Raw genomic sequence first — 24,002 nt, forward strand, 5'->3', positions numbered from 1 at the left:
AACCTCCATCACCACCAAAATGACAGAGACGACCACAAAGTTTTATTTCTTTTTAGAAAGAAGAAGAGAAGAAATTTATGTGAAAATTTATAGCCGAAAAAATGCATTACTCCTTAGAAAGAAAAACCCAGTGCATATATTGGGTTTTCTACTGATTGAGTATTTTCATTAAATTTTTGTTGATTTAATTTAAAAGGAAGTTTTTAGGATGTATTTGTTGGATTTTAATGTGAAAGTCTTCGTGTAAGGGTCTAATTTGAAAGGATGAGTGTAATGGTAGAAGAAGGTATAAAAAAAATAAAGAAAAATAGGAAAGAAATTGAAGAAAAAAAATTAAAATGATAATTACAGTGGTGGCAGGCGCGTGTGTGCCACCTTTTGGATAAAAACTTGGATATAACCTTTAAAAGAGGTAATAATTCCACTTCAAAATAATATGGGGGTGACCCCCGCACAGCTGAAGTGTGTAACAACAAAATTGGTCAAAGTTTGTGTGTGTTTTGAACCTTTTTCCCATTGAATAACATATCTACTAGTGTAATTTTATAAATGGTTTGGGTTATAGTGTACATAGTCTTACTTCGATGTACCTTGTGAATGTAGAAAGATTATTTCTATTAATCCTTGGATTGAGTAAGGATATCACAAATCAAGTATGTAAAGTGCTAAATATAGCTGCGAAGAAGTCATGCTGAAAACGGTTAAAAAAGAGACCAAATAGCAACAATATATAGTACTATAACTTAAGCAAAAGAAATAACAAATATTGATAAGTGAACTAATATTGACAAGTGAAATAGACAACACTTGACTACTTACTAACCTTCTATCTTAATTTTTGGACTCCATATTTTCTTATCTAGGGTCATATCCTCAGTCAGTTGCATGTTTCTTGTTCAATCATCTCTTCCAAGACTTTTTGGTCTATCTCTACCTCTCCTTACACCCACTATAGCCAACATTTTACACCTCCTCATGGAAAACTTTGTGCATCTTGTCTTCACATACTCAGACTATTTCAATCTTGTCTCCCTCCTTTTATTTACCTCGGAGGTCACTTCCACCTTGTCACAAATAGCTTTATTCCTAATCCAATCTCATTTAATATGCTAGCATATCCATCTCAACATCCTCTTTTTTGAATACTCTCATCTTTTAAACATAGGAGTTATTGACCAGCCAACCTTCCCACCATCTCATACAACATAGAGGACTTCTAATATTGTTATTAGTATTTTTGCATATATTTAATTTTTGTTTTTATTTGACATGTTGATAACATGAGTTGAATTTAAACAAAATAATAAAAATTTATATAAATTAATTTTAATTTATTTGGGATTAAGACACTATTATTGTGTTATTGTTACTGTATGAATTAGTATAACCTGAAAAAGATTATGAATAACTTGTCCTTAACAAATCAAATTACATGGAGAATAGTGCCTCAAATATTTTTATCCCTAGAATTTCTAGACAGAAAGGAAATATCAATAAAGGTGCCTCTTTTTTTTTAATTTCTTTTTCTTTTTGTGCTTCAAAATCACAATAAAATATTTGCTTAAAAAGTATAAATGTAAAAAGTGGATTAGCCTAGTCATGTAGAGCTCAAAGTTTGTCTCATAAAGTGTAATTAATACTTTAATAGCATTGGAGAATCACCTTACTTTCATTCATAATCACTATTAAAAAAATATGGTTATGCAGAACCTAATCTTTTTTTATAGCATAAAAAACATAATAATTACAATAAAGGATCAATAAGTACAATAATAAATATTAAAAAAATAAATAAAGCAATCGTAGGAGGAAACAAAGGGATTATATGTTGATTAGGTGGAGATTTGATGTAGTTGTTAGTAGTAATGATTCGATTTTCTAGCAAATGAAAAATATTAAGAATATAGCAGTTTTGGTCCATAAGTAATTGATAAATTATGATTTTAGATTCTACAATATCTGATTAAATATATTAAATCTTTATTTCATTGAATTGTACACTCATTCCTTTATTTGTGAATATTCACATATTTACGATACTTGTTAATTGTTCCACAACTTTATTATATATGTGTTATGTCAAAATTATATTAGTACTCCATAATATGGACGACAATATAGTTATATAAATAGTCAAAAATAATATATTTTCTATGTGAAGGGACACACATTTTAATTAAGTATACTGAATCATAGTATTGTTATTATTACACTTTTATTAGCGTATTCCTCGATTCTAAAATTACTTGTTATTTTCTTTGCTTCGATTATTATATTATTATTTGGTGTTTGTTACTATTCTCTTCTCCATTGTGTTTTTAGTATATGATTATTTCACTGATGTATTTGTTTTGCATACTTGATTTTGATGTGCGTAATTACTTGAGTCGGAGGTCTATCAGAAACAACTTCTTTACTTTTACATAAATAAAAGTAAGACGGTATACACATAATTCTTATTAGATTTCACTACATATGTTATTGTTATTTTATTCATATATCATAAAGACCAAAAGCAAGTTTTTTTATTTTCAATAATTTAGGGATTTGAAATAATAGTATCCTAAAATATTAAGTAGGAAGGATATTAAAAAAACAAAGGCAAAACAAATAGTGGAAGAATATCTACTGTAGATTTGTGGGCACATGCAAAACTACAGTATACATTACTCTACAGGATTTGCTAAACAAAATCCCTTGGAAAGAGAAAAAAATATATTTTTAAAACATAAGAAAGAGAATAACCCAACACTTCCATATCAATCCAACTAGACACCATATCAACCATAATCTAATAAAATAATGAAATTCTAGTTAATAATGTTGTTAAACTAATCAAATTCTCTTATAAAGGTTCGAGGGTCATTGTGTTTCTTCATGTCTAGGGAATACATTTTTATGAATTTATGTTGTGTTCCCACTTCTAGAAGTAAATTAATGTTGGGTTATGAAGGGTGATTAAGGCGTCATGCGAAAGCTTACAATTGCAATCAAGACAATGATAAATTAGATGACAAATAAAGCGATACTAAAACATAATATTATTAATATGAAAACTAATTTAAAAGAAAAATACTATAACTGTTGAGAGAATAAATCTCCCCATAAACTAAACTCTTTAAATGTCTACATTGTGGATACTATTGTGTCATGCTATGAGAATAGGGATCTTCAATTTATAGATCTCCAAATTTTCCTCTAAGGAAAGAATAAACCAAATATGGAAGAATATTATATTTTCCTTTCCGGAAAAGTAAAAACATTTATGGTAATGTTTTGTCTTTTCTTTAAGGAAAATAAATCTTAAATTATGGTAAGAAAATCAGGGCAAAACCCTAACAATTAAGACAATGGAATGTAATTAAGGGTATTCAAAATTTGAAGTCGATCGGTTTATAATAATTTTATTTTTTAAAAAAATTATTATATGTGTCTTAAGAGGAATTAAATCCCCATCAAGAAGGATAAAAAAGCAAAAACAAGTTTTATATTGTTTATATATTAAAAACACTTCTGAACTTGGCGCAAATTATTAGTTTCGTTTTTAAATTATTGACAGCCTTAAAAATACTCCTCTACTTGACTAACTTAACTTGGATACACTCCCGATCGGCCACATGATATAGCTAGGAGCATGGAGTTCTTCATAAAAAACCGAGAGAAGTGTTGAAAACACCTGAAACTTGATGAGAACCTAGAGGTGTAATTCACTCATGTTGCAAGATTGAGGGTGTATTTAAGTTCAGTTAGTCAAGTAAAAGAGTGTTTGCTGTCAATATTTCATGGATGAAACTAATAATTAGCTCCAAATTTAAAGATATTTTCAATACTTCTCTTTTTTACTAATGAGTTTTCAATAAAAAAAATTATATTTAATAAATTTCTCAATATAATTACAAAGTCTCCTCGAAAGTTACTGAATTCAAGACAATTCCCTTCCCACCACCTAAATTCGCCCATGATATATATATATATAATGGATAAAACAAATATTAGGAAATATAATTCCACTCAAAAAATTAGTTCATGAAATTATTAATAAATATTTTATACCTTAAATCCTAATAAACCTTAATACAAATGGATATTTGGCTTAATCGAACCATATTCTAATTAAGTTGAAATTTTTACTAGATTGAATTTTCCTTTAAATTTACTTCAACCTTCATATTAACTAATTTATTATTCACTTGAGAAAGTAAAAAAATAAATGACATCATTTTAAGGAATTGATTGGTTTGTTTTCTTGTAATTTATTGAGTTCACATGTATGTTTAACAAATGATCATTATTCTCTCTTTTTCACAACAAAACAACTCATAATATATGACCCACAAATTATAGCGTGTAACAGCTCGATTTGATATGGTTTTGCATGCCTACATAGCCTTTTGATTCTGAAAAAATATTTATTCACACTCAATATTTATATATTTATTATATATACGTATGAATACAAGATACTTATCTATCTTGTATATCAATTGATTATAGCGTTATTAACATTTAACATAGGGTAATGAAATGGATAAGTTCTCGACACTTTTACATATAAAGATTTCAAATTTAAAACCTAAAAACAAAATAAATACTTCTGATAATAAAACGTTTCCCAATAAATTATCGTATGCGATGCAAATGTGAATTAGTTGGTCCAATATATTTCTAATACTGCCGTATAACTCATTTTATTTATTTATTTTTGTTTTAATGGGACTAATAAATTCATTCTCACCAACATAACTCACATTTGCTTTATCTCCATAGATTATGAAATATATTGTTACATTATGAAATATATTGTTACATTAATTACAATAGAAAAGAAGATCTTCCATAAGGTTGCATAAATAATTATTTCATCTCTTTCAGAAGAAAATCTCTATGGAGATTTTTTTGTAAATTTGATAAACAAGTACATTGAAAAAAGAACTTGAAAATCTACATAGATGGAAGGAAATTTTAATTTTCATTAATGAAAGAATCATTACTTATAATTATAAATTTGATTGCATCTTACCTAATTAATGATATACCAACCAAATTCCTATAGATTTTCTCCCAAGTTTTATCCAAAACAAATTATTATGAAAATATTATAATTAAAATTATTAGGGTATGAAGCACGCCACTTGGATTTTTTAAATATTTTTTTTTGTAAATTTGAAGTTAATTAGGAGAATATATTATCTATTAGAAGGTTAGGTTTGATGTGAAAAAAAAGAGTAGAGGTTAAGTTAATTTGTCATAATAGGTTTCCTAGTATATTAAAAAAATCATTTCACTAATACATATATTTAACATAAACCTCTATTTTTTTAAAGAAAAAATCTCATATTATAATTTCTAGCTTCAACACTGTATAATTAATAAATGTAATTATAAATGTTTAGTACTATTTTTCCAAAACCAATTTTTATGTTATATTTTATCTTTCTATAAAAACTTTTTTTTTACCACTAACAACAACATCTATTCTATAACAATATGTTTTTTGTTTTTTTTTGTAAAATTACTACTATAATAACTAATTTGTTTTAATCATATTCTTTATCAAATGTTACTATATGTGTATTATAGGCGGTCACTATAAGCCCTAAAATAGAATGAACAAGACTATTATAAAGAAATCTGACTATATAATAAAAATTTAGATTAATCAAAATCCTAATGAATATCGACAACAATTTACTAATGGTAAAATAGTGGGGGTGAGGAAACATGGGAGGTGAAGCGCGTAAAGGGAAATATATGATTTAGAATTATTGCATTATTTTATGAGTTTATGATCAGAGAGACAATCACTATCAAAGTCTTGAGTCTTGACTAATAATAATAATAATAATAATAATAATAATAGAGATAAAATAATTTTATAGAAGTTCACAAAAATGAGCTAGCTAGCAAAAGTAAAAGGTATTAGGTCTCGAGTTCGAACTTTTAAGAATGCATTTTTTTCGTTGGAAGTGTTATTTTCATAAATAAGACCTTATATAGTCAAATCTCATGAATATCGATATTGAATGAAAAATTAAAAAAATTGTAAAAGGTATAAGGTTTTATCTTTGTACCTCTGATATTGGAAAAAATCATCTTGGAGCGTCGTGGCCCTTCTTAAAAGGTTCTGTAATGTGCGATTCAGATTTAGTCAATTTGTAATGCAAATATTGAATACTGAATGAGAAATTAAAATAATAATAATTAAGGGTATAAAATCCAATAATATAAGGATAAATCAAATCATCTCCATAAATCTATATGCAATCTCTTCCAGCTATGCAATTATTGTCATCTTTTTTTAAATTAAAAAAAAACTACTCCTTTTGAAGATCTCTCTCTCTCTTTCTTTAATTGTTTTAGCCTTATAATGCTACAAATATTTTGTGCTAAAAATCATCTCAATTCTTGAATCTTTCTTCTTTCTTCAAAAATTTCTGAAAGTTTCAAATATTATTTTCTTGAATTTTTTTTTTATAGAAAATATGGGGAGCAATTATTTTGGTGAACCAAACTTTGTAAATGAAAGATCATCATCATCTTCATCAGGATCATCAAGAAAAAGCAAGAAAAATAATTCAGAAAAACCAAACAAGCAACCACAAAGAGGACTTGGTGTTGCTCAATTAGAGAAAATTAGATTGCATAGTGAAATGGGTGCTAATTATCTTCACAATAATAATCCTTATGCCAACAATCTCACACAGGTAATTAAATTATTTTTTCTCTAATTATCTTGTTTAATTATCTCTTCCCAAAAAAAAAGTCTTTAGTGGTGGATCTAATAATTTTAAGTTATATGTGTAAGAAACAAGTATTAGATTGTTATTTATATATAGTGTAATAAAAATTTTAGTGGTAGATCTAACAATAAGTTCATATGTTAGGCTAAAACTTAGTAGTATTTGATAGAGTTATATGTATATGCATAACAGCATAACTCACTTTCTTATCGATTCAAAATTCATAATGTCTAAATTTTTGAATCTGCCACTACAGTATTCCCTATCCCCTAAGTTTGTTTTCTTTTGAATTTGACTACTGACCCTCTAAGTTTTCAAGATTTTGATGTAATTCTTTCTTATATTTGTGTGTGTGTGTGTGGATTTTGTATATTTGCAGGAGGATATGAGACTACAAGCAACATATTCATCATCTTCATCTTTTTCATACTCAACAACTTCTTCTACTTATGGTTTTCCCAACCACCAAGGCATTATGGTATGCAGTTGAAATATATTTATTGGATATATGAACTATTTTTCTTTAGGATCTCAAAGTTTGTTTTTTTTTTAAAATAAAAATTTATCCTTCCAATAATGTGGGAAGATGTCCCAAAACATTATGTACTTCTTGTCCATATGTCTAGATCATTTTTTTTTTGTGATTGTCTTGAATTCACTCTTACTTTATCTTAAAAGAGAAATACTGATCTTAGTGTTATTAATAAAAAAAATTCTGAATTATTATGTGATAATTAATCCATATTACCCTAGATATACATACTTAGATTTCTACATTTTGTAAAAGAGATTTTTTTTTTCTTGGAAACTCTTTGAACATAAGAAAGATCTTTCTTTTCATAAACTTTTCCATACAGTATATAGAAAAATTGACCACTAATTTTGTAGCAAATATATAAGCAAATTGATTCTAAAAGAACCTGTTTCACCAAGTAGTGCTAATTTCTCCCTTTTTAGAATGGCTCTAGTGGCTACATTTATGTTAAGTCTGGTCGCTCGGACCGTTGTACCTCTTTAAATGAGTAAATTGTGAAAGATAATTCTAGTATGTGTATTTGGAGGAGATTTATACACTTCTACTTTCATTTTCCCTCTTTATTAGGGGTACTTCATACTTCCTTCTTTTTCATTTTATGTGTCTTAATTTGATTGGATACAAAATTTTAAGAAAGATCGATTTTTGAATCTTGTAACGTATGTACAGCTTCATTCTATGTGTCTTGATTTGACTTATCACAAACTTTAAGAAAGTAATATAGAGTAATGAATCTTGTGACCTATGTTCAGTGTATCAAAATATCTTTTGAATCTTGTAGTCTTTAAAGAGAGTTATTGTATATCGAAAGTAATATTCTTTCTTTTAAAAAAAAAATAGAATTAAAAGTGTAAGAGACATAAATTGAAATGTAGAGAGTATTATTTCCTTGTAGTTATCTGTATGTGATCTATAGGTCCCATGTTTGAGCTGTGAAAATAATCAATATGTTGTCTGCATAACAACCCTTGTGATACGACTATTCCCCAAACCCTATGTAAATATGAAATGTTTTGTATATCGGACTGCTATTTTTATTGCCTTTTCACTTCATCTCAATTTTTTTCAGATGGGAATGAGTGGCATTGATGGAGCAAATATCAGATATGGAGATTCTCAGCCTAGTTCTAGACCAAGGTACTTAATTATTGCTTATTTCACAATCAAGGAATATTAATAAATTAATGAACAATTTGAACTGTTGATCTCACAATTTACTTATTAATCTCCATAAAATATTGTCAATTGTACTTGACCAAAATGATTCTAATTACTTTTGTGGTTAAATTCAGTACATGGCATCCTGGCACAGTGCATGATCCTCAAGTGTATGCTCAACCTAATATGACTAGACATCACCACAACATGCAAATAGAGGTATTTTACTTGCTACTTTATTAATTCCATGTGGCACAATTTGCATGTTTTTTTTTTTTGTTAATTCAGATTTACACCACATAAAACTCATTAAAGGGGAAGCACAAGATTTTATTTATTTTTTATTTTGAGAGCTCAAATTCAACACCTCTAATTAAGGCACTAGTAGACAATCTCCTTTTTTGACGGATTTCGTCAGAATGTGACTTGTCGGTAAAGTTCCTGACAACTTTTTTAAATAAAAAATCCTTATCGACGAGCCAAATTCTGATGTGATATCGTCTATTTGAAATGAACGATTTTTCTGATAGTGAGAGTGGAATCGTGGAAGGTTTTTGGTTTCTCACCCGGTGTCCAGAGCCCACATTGGAGCTCCGACTAAATTTAGATCACGCACTGCAGGGCCCATACGAGGGTGGTTCTCCCAACAGGATTTTCTCCATACCCAGGGCTCGAACCCGAGACCTCTGGTTAAGGGTGAAACACTCCCACCAGTGTACCACAACCCATGTTGGTATCGTCATAGAGTTTCAATTATCACATATAAACCTTTATGCATGACAATATCCTTAAATTTACGTGTGAAATTTGAAACTCCATAACATGCTACATTTCAATTACACGAGTAACAAAGTGGTTATTTGTGGATTTTATCTCAGCACAATCCTTGATGTTGCAATTAAGTTAATATCAATGAAATAATAAAATTGATTGTAATTTTTTATTTTTTTTTGGTTATTTTATTTTATAGGATTCAATGGAAAGGAGGAGAAAGAAAGATAGAAGTGACTCTATTGGTTCAAATAGTCAAAATTCTGAATCAAATGGCAGTCAAGATTTAGATTTGGAGCTCAGACTTTCCCTTTGATTTACTACTATTATTACTATGGATTTGAATATATCTCATGAATACTAATTAGTTAATAGTGTTTTTTAAAAAAAAAATAGAGAGCACCCTTTGGTTTGTATTTTGCAAATGTTGCACAAATTTATTATGAGCAACTTATTGAAATTCACTAGTCTTTTTTTATTATTAGAAAAGGCAACAAGTGTAATTGAAGGAAATTGATTTTCCATTAAAAAAATAATTGGAAAACAATATCCATGGGATGTGTCATAATTCCATTGCAATGGAGGGAAATTGTACAAATGATCCTTTTTGTGGCTACTATTTAAATTATGAGAGTTGTTTATTAGTTTAAATTAATTTGTCTTGAAAAAGAAAAAGAATTCATCTAAATTTCTTTTAAAGGGGTGAATTTCACAAATAATCACTTTTTTCGGTTTTTATAACGGAGAAATAATCATTATTATAGAACTTCAGATTCTATGGATGAAACTTTAGAATATTGTCATGAAATTATTTTTGTGGAATTTGCAATACTATGAAAAGGGCTATTTAAAAAAAATGGTCTGTAAACGCTATTTTTATATTTTAAAGTAGAAATTTAGTGCACTGAGTTAACATAGACATAATTCAATAATATCTTCAAAAAAGGTCATATGAAGCAAATAATCTCATATCATTGGGGGTATATGAAGTAAAAAAAGCATCTCATACATTCGTATCATCTGTTAATATTTGAACCATTTTAATGAATGACACATATTCAATTATGATTTTTCAAAATTGGCTATTTTAGTTATTAGGGTGATGACATAAATATGCTCAATTATTAACAAATAGTAGCATGCATGAATGAGTCATTTCTAATAAATAGTTTGATGGTATATTATTTGAGTTTCCTTCCTTCTTCTTTTTTGTTGTTGTGAATAAGCAGAGATAGAGCTAGAAACTGATGTACGGATTCAACCAGATATAGTAACTTTAGTTCACATTTTGTATTTCTAATAACAAAATTCATCAAATATATACTAACACCTGATATTATTATTCTTAAATTTTAAATTCATATAATTCAAATCCTAATTCCGCATCAGCAAATAAGTACAAGTACTCAAGTTAGAATCATGATTACAGTATGTTTTCTATCATCAATAAACCACTTTTATTAAACAGTATTCAACTTTATAAAAGAAGGTATATGGGGAACATAAAATTCAAGTGGATAGATAGACTAATTTGGTGCTATGTTGAAAATCAATATTCTTCCCCATTAGGTAATAAAAAAAAGGGAACAATTTTTTGTTTGATTTCCTCATTTTTTGTATGCATCTTTATGGACTTTTTTTGGTGTTGAGATGTTTTTTGATTTGGTACAATGTATGAAAATGGTCATAATTGAAAACATATATCAATTATAAGGTTAATAATGTCAAGATGCTAATTATATATCCTATGATAGTCACTATTGGAAAAGATAAGTTTAAAGAAAATTGTACCTTATTCATTATGATATATAGTTGAATTCATGAAATACTTTAATTGGCTTTTGGAAAAAAACAATCTTTATATCTTGACTTATAACTAGAATTAGATTAGATTTTGCATCTGATATATGGGCCCTTGAACACAATTTTCCACTTCTGGTGATTATACAGTGTACGAATAAAATTTCACAATGATAATTTACAAAAATAACGAGCTATTTATATGTATTGGATACTGTTAATGATATATTATACGCATGCTTAATTCAATATGAATAATATCACATTATATTAAGAATATTTTTGGATTGTTTCCACTTCATGTCCTGATCTTAGATAATTCCTGCTTAATGAGCTATAGCTTTTGCATTAGGTTCAAGGTTTATTGTGTCAAATCATGTACATCTCAATTTTTTATTTACTCGATACTAAATTCTCATTTTATATTGTTCACACTTCCGTCAACATATGTGAATAAGAGTGAGAGTGTTAAGTTATTCCATATAGATTGTGATATGTAGTATCGGTCTTTATTGCGATAATACAATTTTTTTAAAATTTTATCTACTCGGTATTCAAAATTCACTGGTTGGATATATTCATATCCTCTTCCGGATAAATTCATGTTCCCTTTCGGATATATTCTTATTTCCTCTTGGATACATCCCTCTCATTAAGTAATGTATTATTCGCAATTCATGAGTTATCTATCCGTAGATTTTCTGATGTATCTAAGATCATATAATTTTAAGGAATTTTTGTAATTTGAAAAAGAATAGGAATATGATCTAATTATCTCTTAACACTGTGAGATTTATGTAATTTTTACTTAATTAATTCATGTTCACTTAGTGTATGAATACTAAAGGAGAAAGAGTTTTCTATTAAAAAATCTTTTTCTAATTGAAGAAAATAGGAATACATGTTTGCGTCGGTATTCGATAACTGCATTAGATTCAAACTAAATTCATATATGCGTAAAAAACTCTCACATCAAAAGTAAAACACTTCCTAAGAAAGACGACTCTATACCAGACATATTCGAACCCAAAACCTTTTAACTAATTTTTTTTTTATTCAACTTAAGGATGAGATTCCACATATCCTATTACACTCAAGAAATTAATAAACAACCAATAATTCTTGATTTGGACCAGGTAATTAAGATCACAACCCTTAATGGTCTGTCAGGCATTTAAATTTGCTAATTAATGTGAGTTCTGATTGTGATATGTAATTGACTAAAGTTAGTTCCATGTTGCACATAATTAATTATATTTACATAGTAACATGTCGGATTTGGTCAACACTTGTCATTTCCATGCCTTCAATTAAAATAATTTGTTACAAAATCACTATATATGTATTTTGTTTTTAAGATTGGACTAAAATTGAAAAAAAAATATATCATATATAGCTATAGTTTAGAGTGTAATCATGAAACGTAGCTATAGTTTGCGAATTTACAAATTATTGTATCAGGTGGAAAAGTTGCATTAGACATATATAGTTGTATTAGTGAAAAAATTATATTCAGACGGATATTAACACGATATAAAATATGTATCAACACAAATATAGCTACGTATATTTCATATTTTCTCTTTTTGAAAATATAGATATATATTGGAAATACAATCTCAATGTTTGTCACGTCGTTAGATTCTTGTGATTCGAATTCACGTATTGCAGGGTCCATTTCTTAAGTCAACGCTTTTAAGATAAATTTTTTCATTCTCAAAAACTCGAATACTAAATTTCATATTAAGGACGAAAGAATCTTCGCCAACCCGACATCCCTATATATATTTGTAACGCCTCAGTCTGTCAGTAATATTATTCACTCTGGACCTAGGCCCGCACAACCTTAAAATGTATCACTAGTTGGTAAGATTTACTTATATACCTTACATCTCTTGTATATTTTTTGATATGAGACTTCTTATCTTAAGTTGGGATTTCATAATATTCTTCGATGTCATGAATGAGAAAATCAATTTCACAAGATTTGCGTGAGCTGTATACTACTACTATATATATAATTATTATATGTACTCATTTTTCGAAACAGATGGCGAGATACTAATACATATGCTGACTTAGAGAAGATAACAAGAATGTAAATTTCTCCTCTTTAATCATTTAAAAGAAATCATATTTTTTTATAATAGTCATTTTTTATAATATTATTTATTATAACAAATATATTTTTTTATAAAATTAACATTTCGTGTCATATTATATTATATGTTTTTTATAATAACAATATGTTATAAAAATTTAAAAAAGCCAGAACAAAGAACGTTATTATAAAAAGTTTTGATGGTATGTATATGTTGTCCAAAACTTATAAGCTTAATATTTTCTCCTCCCCTCTATGTAAACAATCAATATTTTTTCGTTGTTGACAACATCTTCATTACGATGCAAAGAAAATATAAAATTTAAATTTTATGGGTTCAACTTTTTAGATGTTTAACACTTAACTTATTCTTTTCTCCTGATTTTAAAAATATAATGTCTCAATCATGTGATTGTTTGTCACTAACATGGATTGTGATAGGTTGGTTGGGGTTTTTTCATGCTTGATTAAAGGTCTCGAGTTTGAGTCTTGAATATGAAAAATAAAAAAAACTTGTTAGAAGCGCTGCCCACAGAATGGGCCTTGCAATGAATGATCTGAATATAGTCAGACTCTAATACAGGTACTATCAGTTGATACTCGATGCTGCTTAATTATTATACTATTTATGAATAAATCTAGTGTATAGTAGGTGGGCTTGTAAATTGGGCCTTTAAATTCAACATGTATTCTCCTTAGGTATCATTTAGGTTGGGCCACTTTTAAGAAGAACGATATGAAGATTTTAGTAGCCCAATTCAAAGGACAATATTCCTCCGTCTCAATTTATATTACATGTTTTTTCTTTTAAAATCGGTCCCAAATGACACCTTTTTAATTCAAAAATAATTTAATTTTAAACTTCTTCTTTTATTCTTAATAAAATAATAATATATATATGCATATATTACACCACAAGTTTTAAAAAAATTTCAACACCACTTAACCATGTTGAAAAACAAATTTAAAAGCAAAATTGTAAAATTATACCCAAAAAAGTGTGAAATTTAGAAGTACTACTTCAAAAGGCCGATAAGTAAGAATTTACTCTCACTCGATATTTAAACCAAATAAATTAATTTAACCTTAAAGAGTGATGATAATTTATACATCAACCATGATTAACAATCGATATTGTGAGAGATTATATACATTGACACATGTCATGCATTAGTGTGTTTGGTGTAAACAACGAATATGAATGATGTGGCTAAGTTTTAATCCCAGGAAGAGATCGTAATCCCTATCATACTATAGAAAAATTGTGAATATTTGACAATGGTGCTTAAAAGTGAAAGTATAGAGTAAAATCATAATAGAAAAGAAGATGAGAAGGCGTGTTCAAAAAATAAATTTTCAAAATTTATCTTTGTAACAATATCTTACACTCTCAAACTAGCGAAACGAGTTTATAAATATAAAGTAGAAATAGACTATCGAAGTATTTAGGGTTCGACGCACCGTGGGCTCAGTACACTCATTGGCTAACATAACAATTTATAGAGTTCTATCAATTCAAAAAATGTCGTTAATTAAGGTCTGCACGTCTTAATTAATTAATTAATTAATTAATTAATTTCACCAAATATTATTTCTCATATTTTAGTCTCATGCACGTCATTCAAAACTCAAAATTCCAACTCTATACATTTTAAAAATTGTGTCATAACTGGGGAAGACCTACACAAGCTAGTTATTAATTAGATAAAATATGTATTTAGTACTTTCTTTTTAAATTATCTGTCGTAATTTTTAAAAATAGATATCTTAAATTATTTGTTATTTTAAAAGTTTAAGACAAAAGTTAACTTTTTTCCATTTTATTCTTGGTCGTAGTTGTTCTTAAAGACTACAAACACCTCAATAGAGTAAGTATATGAAGATAAATTATTTTGAGATATAAATAAGGGTACAATAGTCAAAATTCCCTCCTTATTGATATCTTTCTAAAGAGCACGTACAAGAAAAACACGATAGATAATTTTAAACGGAGGGAGTATGTCAACACACAACAGGATCCTAAAAACTCAAATATACTAACAGAGGTGGAGCCAAAATTTCTACTATATTATCATAACTAAATCTTAGAGCGACGACTTTATATATCAAGTGGTAAAATTAGGTTTTACATTTCATATTTGTACATATTTTAAAAGTTGTTAATACATATATATTATTTGAGCAAAATTTATTGGATTCGATCAAATCGTATCCGAACTAATTCTAGCTTTGTCCCTATGTACAAATTCCAATTTTACGACTCATTGTGGTCCAAAAAACTCTTATGAATTTATCTTTCGAATGATCAAACCAAAAGTGCACATACCATTTGAATTTTTCATAAACCTTATAATTAAAGTTCTTCACAATTTTCTCACATTTCAATATACGAAATTCACTAAAGGTGTAAAATGTACCTTCTTCAAAAACTTGTCATTTCTTTCTCTCTTTTTTTTTTACATGTTCTCATTCGTTGGCGCTCTGTCATAAATGTCACAAAACTTTTTTCAATAATAGTGTAACCATAAATGTCAATCATCAAGTAAAAGTGGTCTCCTAAAATACTATATTAAACTTCAATTATCATCACATATATTCTTTTTTTTTCTTGCTAAAAAACCAACAAATTAAATACAACATACATGTAACCAAATTTCTTGATTAATTTGCCAACTACACCCACACGGTATTTTGGAATGTCAACTTCAAAACATGGTCAGCACAAAATTCATAAAAACAAGTTTACAATATAGTAATTGAAAAGGTCTTTTTTTTTTTAATTTTGGCTATATAAACCCTACATAGCCTAAAAGAAAATATACAATTTCCAAGTGTGATCACTCACAAAAAAAAAGGTGTGTGTGATCACAAGAATTAATTAAAGATGGCAAAAATCATAGATTTTAATTCCTTGGTTTTGATGATTATTGCAACAATTACATTTCATTCATATTTAGTCAATGGATGGACATCAAGTAGCATGTATGTCAATTGGGGTGCTCATCATTGTAAACTTATAGGGGATGATCTTCAACTTGTTCTTGATAAATCTGCAGGCAAGTTACAATTTTTTTGGTGATAAATATATAGTAATTTTTTGTATATTACGCATAGAATATCATATGGACGTAATTTTGTATACTATGCATAGAATCACTTTTTTTTTTTGGATATGTCTATGTACGTAGCTTATATGAAAATTAACAGATTCAGATGAACCTACGGAACATGCTCTAGAATATTCAGCTCTAAACCTATAAGTCCAAAGTGAAAAGCGATCGAGCAAATAAAAAATAACATTTATATTTTATTGAGAAAAATTATAGAATTTAAATTTTTCGAGTTTACTAATTATTATGGTTTAATTCAACTTCAGGCTCTGGTGCTCAATCAAAAAATTCATTTCTCTTTGGTAGCTTTGAAATGCTTCTCAAGTTGGTACCTAACAACTCTGCTGGAACTGTCACAACATACTATGTAAGTATATTTGTAATCGATTTTAAATTTTGTATAATGACAATATATAATGAGACGTGAACGTTATTTATTTAATGACTTTAATTTAATTTATCATGACAGTTATCTTCTACTGGTACCAAGCATGATGAAATCGATTTCGAGTTTCTAGGAAATATATCAGGACAACCTTATATTATACACACAAATATTTACACCCAAGGTGTTGGAAATAGAGAGCAACAATTTTATCCATGGTTTGATCCAACTGCTGCTTTTCACAATTACACCATTCATTGGAACCCTAATGCTGTTGTGTAAGTCGATCTTTTTAGACAACTTCCTTTCATTATATAAAAAATCGGTTTACACATAAACTTTCCCATCCTCACTACTAGTGCTTTTGATATCTGACTAAGCACAAAATTTAAAGAATTTTTTTTTGAAATTTATATATGTTATAAATGACTTTTATCATATCAGACATGTCGTCAGAACCAATCAGTCTTGAAATTTGATGTGACATTTTTTTTCTTCAGATGGTACATTGATAGTATTCCAATTAGGGTATTTAGAAACTACCAAGCCAAAGGCATTCCATTCCCAAACCAACAAGGAATGGGAGTCTACACTAGTCTATGGAATGCTGATGATTGGGCAACAAGAGGTGGTCTTGTTAAAATTGATTGGACAAATGCACCCTTTATGGCAACTTATAGAAATTTTAGACCAAGAGCTTGCTATTGGAATGGACCAATGAGTATTTCACAATGTGCAATTCCAACAAATTCCAATTGGTGGACTTCACCTTTATACTATAAATTGAGTGCAAATAAAGTTGGTGAAATGATCTCAATTAGGAGCAAGAATATGATTTATGATTATTGCAAAGATGTGAAAAGATTCAAGGGAGTTATGCCTATTGAGTGCTCATTGCCACAATACTAGAAGGGAACAAACAAATCGGAGTGACTTCACTATACCTGAAGAAAAAAAAGAAGTTGTTTCGATCCTATCGAAGCAACAATGGAAGATATATTTCTAAATTGTTATCATTCTCCTTTTTTGGGAATGAATTAGTTTCAATGTTTCTTTGAACTTCAACATTTTGGTTATATGTATTGTATTTATTTTCTTTAATAATTTTGTTGTGTTGAGCAAGAAGATCTTGTTGAGTTGATATTATTATGTATTTTATTCCTTAAAGTAAAAAAACATATTGTTTTTATTCGGAATTTTTACATAAGTATTACTCAGATAAAAAGATTATCTATCTGTATTCATTTATAAAATTTGCACAACATAGTTATACAATAAGAATAATTGAATCACACTATCGTATCAAATTATTTTCAATGTTTCTATGAACTTTAGCATTTTGATTATGTTTTTCTTATATGTATATATAAAAATTATATATAAATTATACATATATTATACATCTTTAGGTTATTTTAAGTTTATGCGGTTGAGTGTATATCTATTCAGGTTAATCCTTCAATATCTATCCATCAAATTTGGCCCAAAATAGCTTCAGGCCTCTTTTTAATCCAAAATATGATCGTTGGGCTATTTTAATATTTCAAAACTTGTTCCAATTTTTTTGTATTCTATAAAATAAATAAAAGTGAAACTTACCAAAATTTCATTAGTATGAGTTAATTACTTAGATACACTCTAGTTTATAATATTACAATTTTTTTATAAGATTTTGGTGCATCCAGATACATGTATCTCGGGATACATCGTATCAAAATTAGGTGTAATTTGTTGTAGATACATTGTATCCAAGTGGAGTCGCATGTATCTGGGATACATAACACACTCGCCTCCTTCCCATGTCGCTCGCCACTCTCCTATACATGCGAATCACACCAGATACATACAAATAATTGAGTGAGATGGGGAGGTAGGGAGGCAAGCGAGATGGTTATGTATTCAAGATAAATATGAATCACACCAGATAGTGTACATACAAGTACATGTATGTAGTATGTATCTATTGTGATTCACATGTATATAATATACATAACCATCTCGCTCGCCTCTCTCACTATTTTAGTGTATATGGTAGCAAAAATACATTTGTCTAGTTGTATCTTTCTCAATATATGATAGGAAACTCTTAATTAGTGATAAGGTACGTTATTATTTGAAATTATAGATAAGATTAGTATATATGATATAAATGTATGTCTAATAAGATAGTTTTTCCAAAATAAAATTTTAAAACACATTTATTTAGGACCCACAACTAATTCATATCTATCATTCTCCCTTTTCTTTTTCCGATTTTGTTTGGTTGAAATATGGGTGGTCTTGGTTTGACTAATAGTGAACGATATTGAGAAATTTTCTTCGTATACAAGATTAATTATAACAAGTATATTTGTTCCGTATGATTGAATATTCTTGATAGCTTTTAGAACTTGGGAATATAAGTGCATGTTTTATGTCTTTTCTTAAAATGAGTAGAATACATTTTGAAAAGTTATGTTCAATTTTATTTTTTTAAGTTTTATCTTTGTATCAATATCTCATACTCTCAAGCAATCGAGACGAATTCATAAACATAAAGTAGAGGTAGACAATCGAAGTATTTAGGAGTACGACACACCTTAGGATCAATATTCTCATAGGCTAAACTATTTATATTATATAGTTCTATCAATTCAAAGAATAACATTTTAAGGCCTGCACGTCTTAATTAATTAATTAATCAATTAGACCTAATATAATTATGAAGTCCTTGTAGAGTTGATCACTTCTCATTTATTCAAAACTCAAAATTCCAATTATCTATACATTTTCAAAATAATGTGTCATAGCTAGGGAAGAACTTAACAAGCTAGTTAGGTAATATGAGTATTTAGTACTTTTTCCGTTTTAAATTATTCATTGTCGTAATTTTTAAAAATTGGAATCTCAAATTATTTGCTATTTTAAAAGTTCAAGACAAAATTAATGAAACTGAACAAATAATTTGAGACGGAATAAGTATGTCAACACACAACAAGATCTTCAAAGGTCATATGTATAGACAGAGGTGGAATCATAACTAAATTTTAAAGTGACGACTTCAAGTGGGAAAATCGGGTTCTAAATTTCATATTTGTACGTATTTTAAAATTGTTTAAATAAAAATATATTGTTTAAGCAAAAGCTATTGAATTCAATCAAACTGTATCCAAACTTCTTGCTCCGCCCCCTATGTACAAATTCCAATTTCACGACCCATGTGACATGTATAGTCCATTGTGATCTAATAAACTCTTATGAATTTATCTTTTGAGTGACATCCTCATCAAACCAAAAATGTGCGTACCATTTAAATTTTTAATATGCCTTATAATAATGAAAGTTCATTTTTCTCCTACATCTCAATATATGAAATGCACGTAAAAGTGTAAAATGCACTTTTTTCAAAAACTTGTCATTTCTTAATTATTATTTTTTACATCTTCTCATCGGCCCGCACTCCATCAAAAATATCATCATGCTTTTGTAAAATAGTGTAACAATAAATGTCAATCATCAAGTAAAAGTTGTCTCCCAAAATACAAGACATATTTATTAAATTTCAATTTAAATAACTTGTAACCATAAATTTCAATCATCAATTTAAAAAATTGTTCAAACACTAACAAATGCAACATACATGTAACCAAATTTCTTGATTAATTGTCAACTGCATCTACTTGGTATTAGTTAGAATGTCAACCTCAGACATGGTCAGCAGTACAAAATACATAAATTACACATACTAATTCAAAGTTTTTTTTTAAAAAATAAAATAAAATTATGCTATATAAATCCACCATAGTCTAATAGCAAAATGTACAATTTCCAAGTGAAGAAAAAAGTGTGATCACAAAAAATAATTTTAAGATGGCAAAACTCATAGATTTTAATTCATTGGTTTTGATGATTATTGCAACAATTGCATTGTTTCATTCATATGTAGTCATTGGGATGACATCAAGTAGCATGTATGTTAATTGGGGTGCTCATCATTGTAAACTTCTAGGGGATGATCTTCAACTTGTTCTTGATAAATCTGCAGGTATAAGTTTTAATTTTTTTCAATTTTTCAAATTCAGTAGCGGAGCCGGAAATTTATATATATGATGGGAATCCCAAAAATAAAAGAATGTTATATTTGGAATCTGAATCTAGGACCAAAAATAATTTTAGAACCCCTTTACCACTGTACTAAATTTTTCTATTTATGTTGACGCGATTCAATAGTTTATATACAATAAAAAAAATTAACCTATTTATATAGTGTAATTTTTTTTGGCGAAGGAGATTCAATTGGGTATAGTCTTAACAACCAACTAACCACACCCCTGCTTCGATAATGACTGTTCTAGGTAGAGATGGATTCAGAATCTGAATACAAATGGTTCAAAATGAGTGTGATATGATTATATATATATCTTGAAATTTACACATATGTGTACACAATTTGAAAATAGTTGTCACAATACTTATAGAATTTGCTCTAGATCCGTCTCTGACTTTTTAATTTAAATTCCAGGCTCTGGTGCTCAATCAAAAAGATCATTTCTTTTTGGTAGTTTTGAAATGCTTATCAAGTTGGTACCTAATAACTCTGCTGGAACTGTCACAACATACTACGTAAGTATACTTATATAACGTGACAAAATTAACCAACTTTAAATTTTATGCACTAATAATATATAGTAAGATGTAAATTACATTTTTTGTGTAATAATATTTTTTTAATTTATCATGACAGCTATCTTCTACCGGTACCAAACATGATGAAATCGATTTCGAGTTTTTAGGAAATATATCAGGACAACCTTATATTATACACACAAATATTTACACCCAAGGTGTTGGAAACAGGGAGCAACAATTTTACCCTTGGTTTGATCCAACTGCTGATTTTCACAACTATACCATTCATTGGAATCCCAATACTGTCGTGTAAGTCGGTCTTTTTAGATAACTTCCTTTCATTATTATATAAAATACCGTCTTACCTATCAACTAAAATATCTCCAACGACTACCTTTATTATCTATAAATTTCAAATATATTTTCCTTTGCGATTATCTCAACTTTTAACTTTATATTGGTTTAACCACACTACAACAAGAATAACTTTTAGCGGCGATAGATATTGACATTAATAAAGAGTGCTAAAGTCTTTACCGGCATTAGTTAAGTGCCATTAGAACCAATATCGCTAAAGGCTTTAGGGACATATATAAAGAGTGCTAATTGCCGTTAAAAATACATATTTAGCGGCAATTAAGAATTAAGTGCCGCTAATGATCATTTTTGATGTAGTGTCAACTCTTAATTTCATCAAAACACTATCCTCTATAATAATACAACTTTATTTGTTCAATTTATGTATCATACTTCTCCTTTTTAGTCTATCCTAAAAAGAATACCATACGCTCTTATTTAAACTTCTGATTTTACTCGTAACAAGATGACTTATAGCCGCACAAATATTTGTCACTTGTTTTTTACCACAAGTTTCAGAAAAAAAATGTCTTTCTTAAACTTCATGTCTAACCAAACACCGTCACAGAAATTAAAACAGATATACTAGTAGTAATAATAATAGTACAAATAATCAATCTTTAATAGTAAATGCCACTTTTGAAAGATATTTCACTCTCCAACTAAACACTCTAAATATTTTCCGAGAATGAATTATGTCGTATCGAGAATGACTTCTGTCATACCAAACACAGGAAACTAGACAATTTCTTGAAATTTAATGTGGCAATGTTTGTAATTTTTTTTTTCAGATGGTATATTAATAGTATTCCAATTAGGGTATTTAGAAACTATCAAGCCAAAGGAATTTCATTCCCAAACAAACAAGGAATGGGAGTCTACACTAGTCTATGGAATGCTGATGATTGGGCAACAAGAGGTGGTCTTGTTAAAATTGATTGGACAAATGCACCATTTATTGCAACTTATAGAAAATTTAGGCCAAGAGCTTGTTATTGGAATGGACCAATGAGTATTTCCCAATGTGCAATTCCTACAAAAACCAATTGGTGGAGTTCACCTCTATACAATAAATTGAGTGCAAATAAACTTGGTCAAATGAACTCAATGAGGAGTAAGTATATGATCTATGATTATTGCAAAGATGCGAAAAGATTCAAAGGAGTTATGCCTATTGAGTGCTCATTGCCACAATACTAGAAGGACATAAACAAATCAGAGTGACTTCACTACCTAAAGAAAGAAAGAAAATTGTTTTGACTCTGTCGAAGCAGTAATGAAAACCACATTTCTTAATGGTTATTATTCTCTTTTCGGGAATAAGTTATTTTTAATTTTTTTTTGGTCTTGAACATTTTGATTATATTTGTTTTACTTTTATTTTTACAATGTTGTTATATTGAATAAGATCTTGTTGAGTTGATCTTATTATATTCATGTACTTTATTCTTTATAATAAAAAGAAAAAACTTGATTTGTTTTATTCGAAATTTTTACATGATTATTACTCAGAGTAGAAAGATGTCCTATTTTTATTCATTTATAAAATCCATTGACTAAAATATCGTTGTATCAGATTATTTTCAATGTTTCTTTGAACTTCAACATTTTGCGTATGTTTTTCTTATTTGTTCTTTTTTGAGGTAAAATTGTTTGTTTCTATTAATCTATTCACGCTCGTTTTTTTTTTATGTGAAAGGATCATATATCGACTACTTTAAAATGTGTTGTGGAATCTTTACACAAATAGTTGATCGGATTCATTGTTTACTTATTCTTAATCGATATACATAAAATATACATGAATTATACCGAGTTAATTGTTCAATATCCATCCATTAATTTTGGCCCAAAATGGCTTGTACTAAGGATTTAAAGCAATCTCAAAGTGGAAAATAATTCTACATTTCTAACTACCTCATTAAGATTAGGAAGATAAAATCTAGGTCCCTTAATTGGTATTTATTTACGTTGAGGGTTTTATTTTATTATTAATAAAAGATCGTTAGACGCTTTGTCTAGTGGTATAAATTCTTTAAAAATATCATTATATATAAACATGTCATTTAACTATTGGCAGATATCTAAGTCCTTCAACTATAGGTATGAACAAGTAGATACTTAAATTTGTGTAGAGTTGAACAAGTAGAAACACACGTCCTACTTAACAATTTGTGTCTTACGCGACATCTTACATGACGCTACATGTATTATGTCATATAGAATATATGTGTCTTCTTGTTCACCTTTTAACATTTTAAATGTATATTTATGCACAACCAAAATTGAAGAACGGCAAGATGATGTCAATTAGTTAAAGATATTATTGTTGCTAAAATAATTCAACGTTCAAATGCCTTGTTCACGTTGGACTTTTGCAAAGGAAAGATCTTCTTTTCTAGAATTCTCTTTATAATTTGTTCAATAATTTTTTAAA

General features: G+C 28.2%; 2 protein-coding genes across 3 annotated transcripts; both read left to right on the forward strand.

Moving 5' to 3' along the window:
- The first annotated feature begins 6,468 nt into the window (after nt 1–6,468).
- On the forward strand, nt 6,469–9,673 carry LOC125811664 (protein SPEAR1-like). The gene is made up of 5 exons (XM_049491189.1): nt 6,469–6,704; nt 7,120–7,218; nt 8,345–8,412; nt 8,568–8,652; nt 9,404–9,673. Exons 1-5 carry the CDS (start codon nt 6,483–6,485, stop codon nt 9,518–9,520), a joined length of 591 nt encoding a protein of 196 aa, XP_049347146.1. The 5' UTR covers nt 6,469–6,482; the 3' UTR covers nt 9,521–9,673.
- Nucleotides 9,674–15,940: 6,267 nt separating this feature from the next.
- Nucleotides 15,941–22,776, forward strand: LOC125811620 (probable xyloglucan endotransglucosylase/hydrolase protein 26). 2 transcript variants are annotated; one of them, XM_049491142.1, is made up of 5 exons: nt 15,971–16,161; nt 16,482–16,582; nt 16,685–16,878; nt 17,101–17,228; nt 22,485–22,776. In XM_049491142.1, the coding sequence occupies exons 1-5, from the start codon at nt 15,990–15,992 to the stop codon at nt 22,763–22,765; spliced, it is 876 nt and encodes a 291-aa protein (XP_049347099.1). In that variant the 5' UTR covers nt 15,971–15,989; the 3' UTR covers nt 22,766–22,776. The 2 variants fall into 2 exon arrangements, with proteins under 2 accessions (XP_049347100.1, XP_049347099.1); XM_049491143.1 differs by lacking the exon at nt 22,485–22,776 and having other exon boundaries at nt 15,941–16,161; nt 17,101–17,509.
- Nucleotides 22,777–24,002: the final 1,226 nt, after the last annotated feature.

Source organism: Solanum verrucosum, unplaced genomic scaffold (genome assembly GCF_900185275.1).
Source record: "Solanum verrucosum unplaced genomic scaffold, falcon-dt-bn FXZP01000238.1, whole genome shotgun sequence".
In the NCBI taxonomy this organism is placed as follows: Eukaryota; Viridiplantae; Streptophyta; class Magnoliopsida; order Solanales; family Solanaceae; genus Solanum; species Solanum verrucosum.

Excerpts from the sequence above, each read along its gene's own strand:
- LOC125811664 (XM_049491189.1), top strand. The coding sequence starts at position 6,483 with ATGGGGAGCAATTATTTTGGTGAACCAAACTTTGTAAATGAAAGATCA. Across the intron at positions 6,705-7,119 it reads ATGCCAACAATCTCACACAG|GAGGATATGAGACTACAAGC; the intron begins GTAATTAAATTA and ends GTATATTTGCAG. Across the intron at positions 7,219-8,344 it reads CCAACCACCAAGGCATTATG|ATGGGAATGAGTGGCATTGA; the intron begins GTATGCAGTTGA and ends AATTTTTTTCAG.
- LOC125811620 (XM_049491143.1), top strand. The coding sequence starts at position 15,990 with ATGGCAAAAATCATAGATTTTAATTCCTTGGTTTTGATGATTATTGCA. Across the intron at positions 16,162-16,481 it reads TGTTCTTGATAAATCTGCAG|GCTCTGGTGCTCAATCAAAA; the intron begins GCAAGTTACAAT and ends ATTCAACTTCAG. Across the intron at positions 16,879-17,100 it reads TGGAACCCTAATGCTGTTGT|ATGGTACATTGATAGTATTC; the intron begins GTAAGTCGATCT and ends TTTTTTCTTCAG.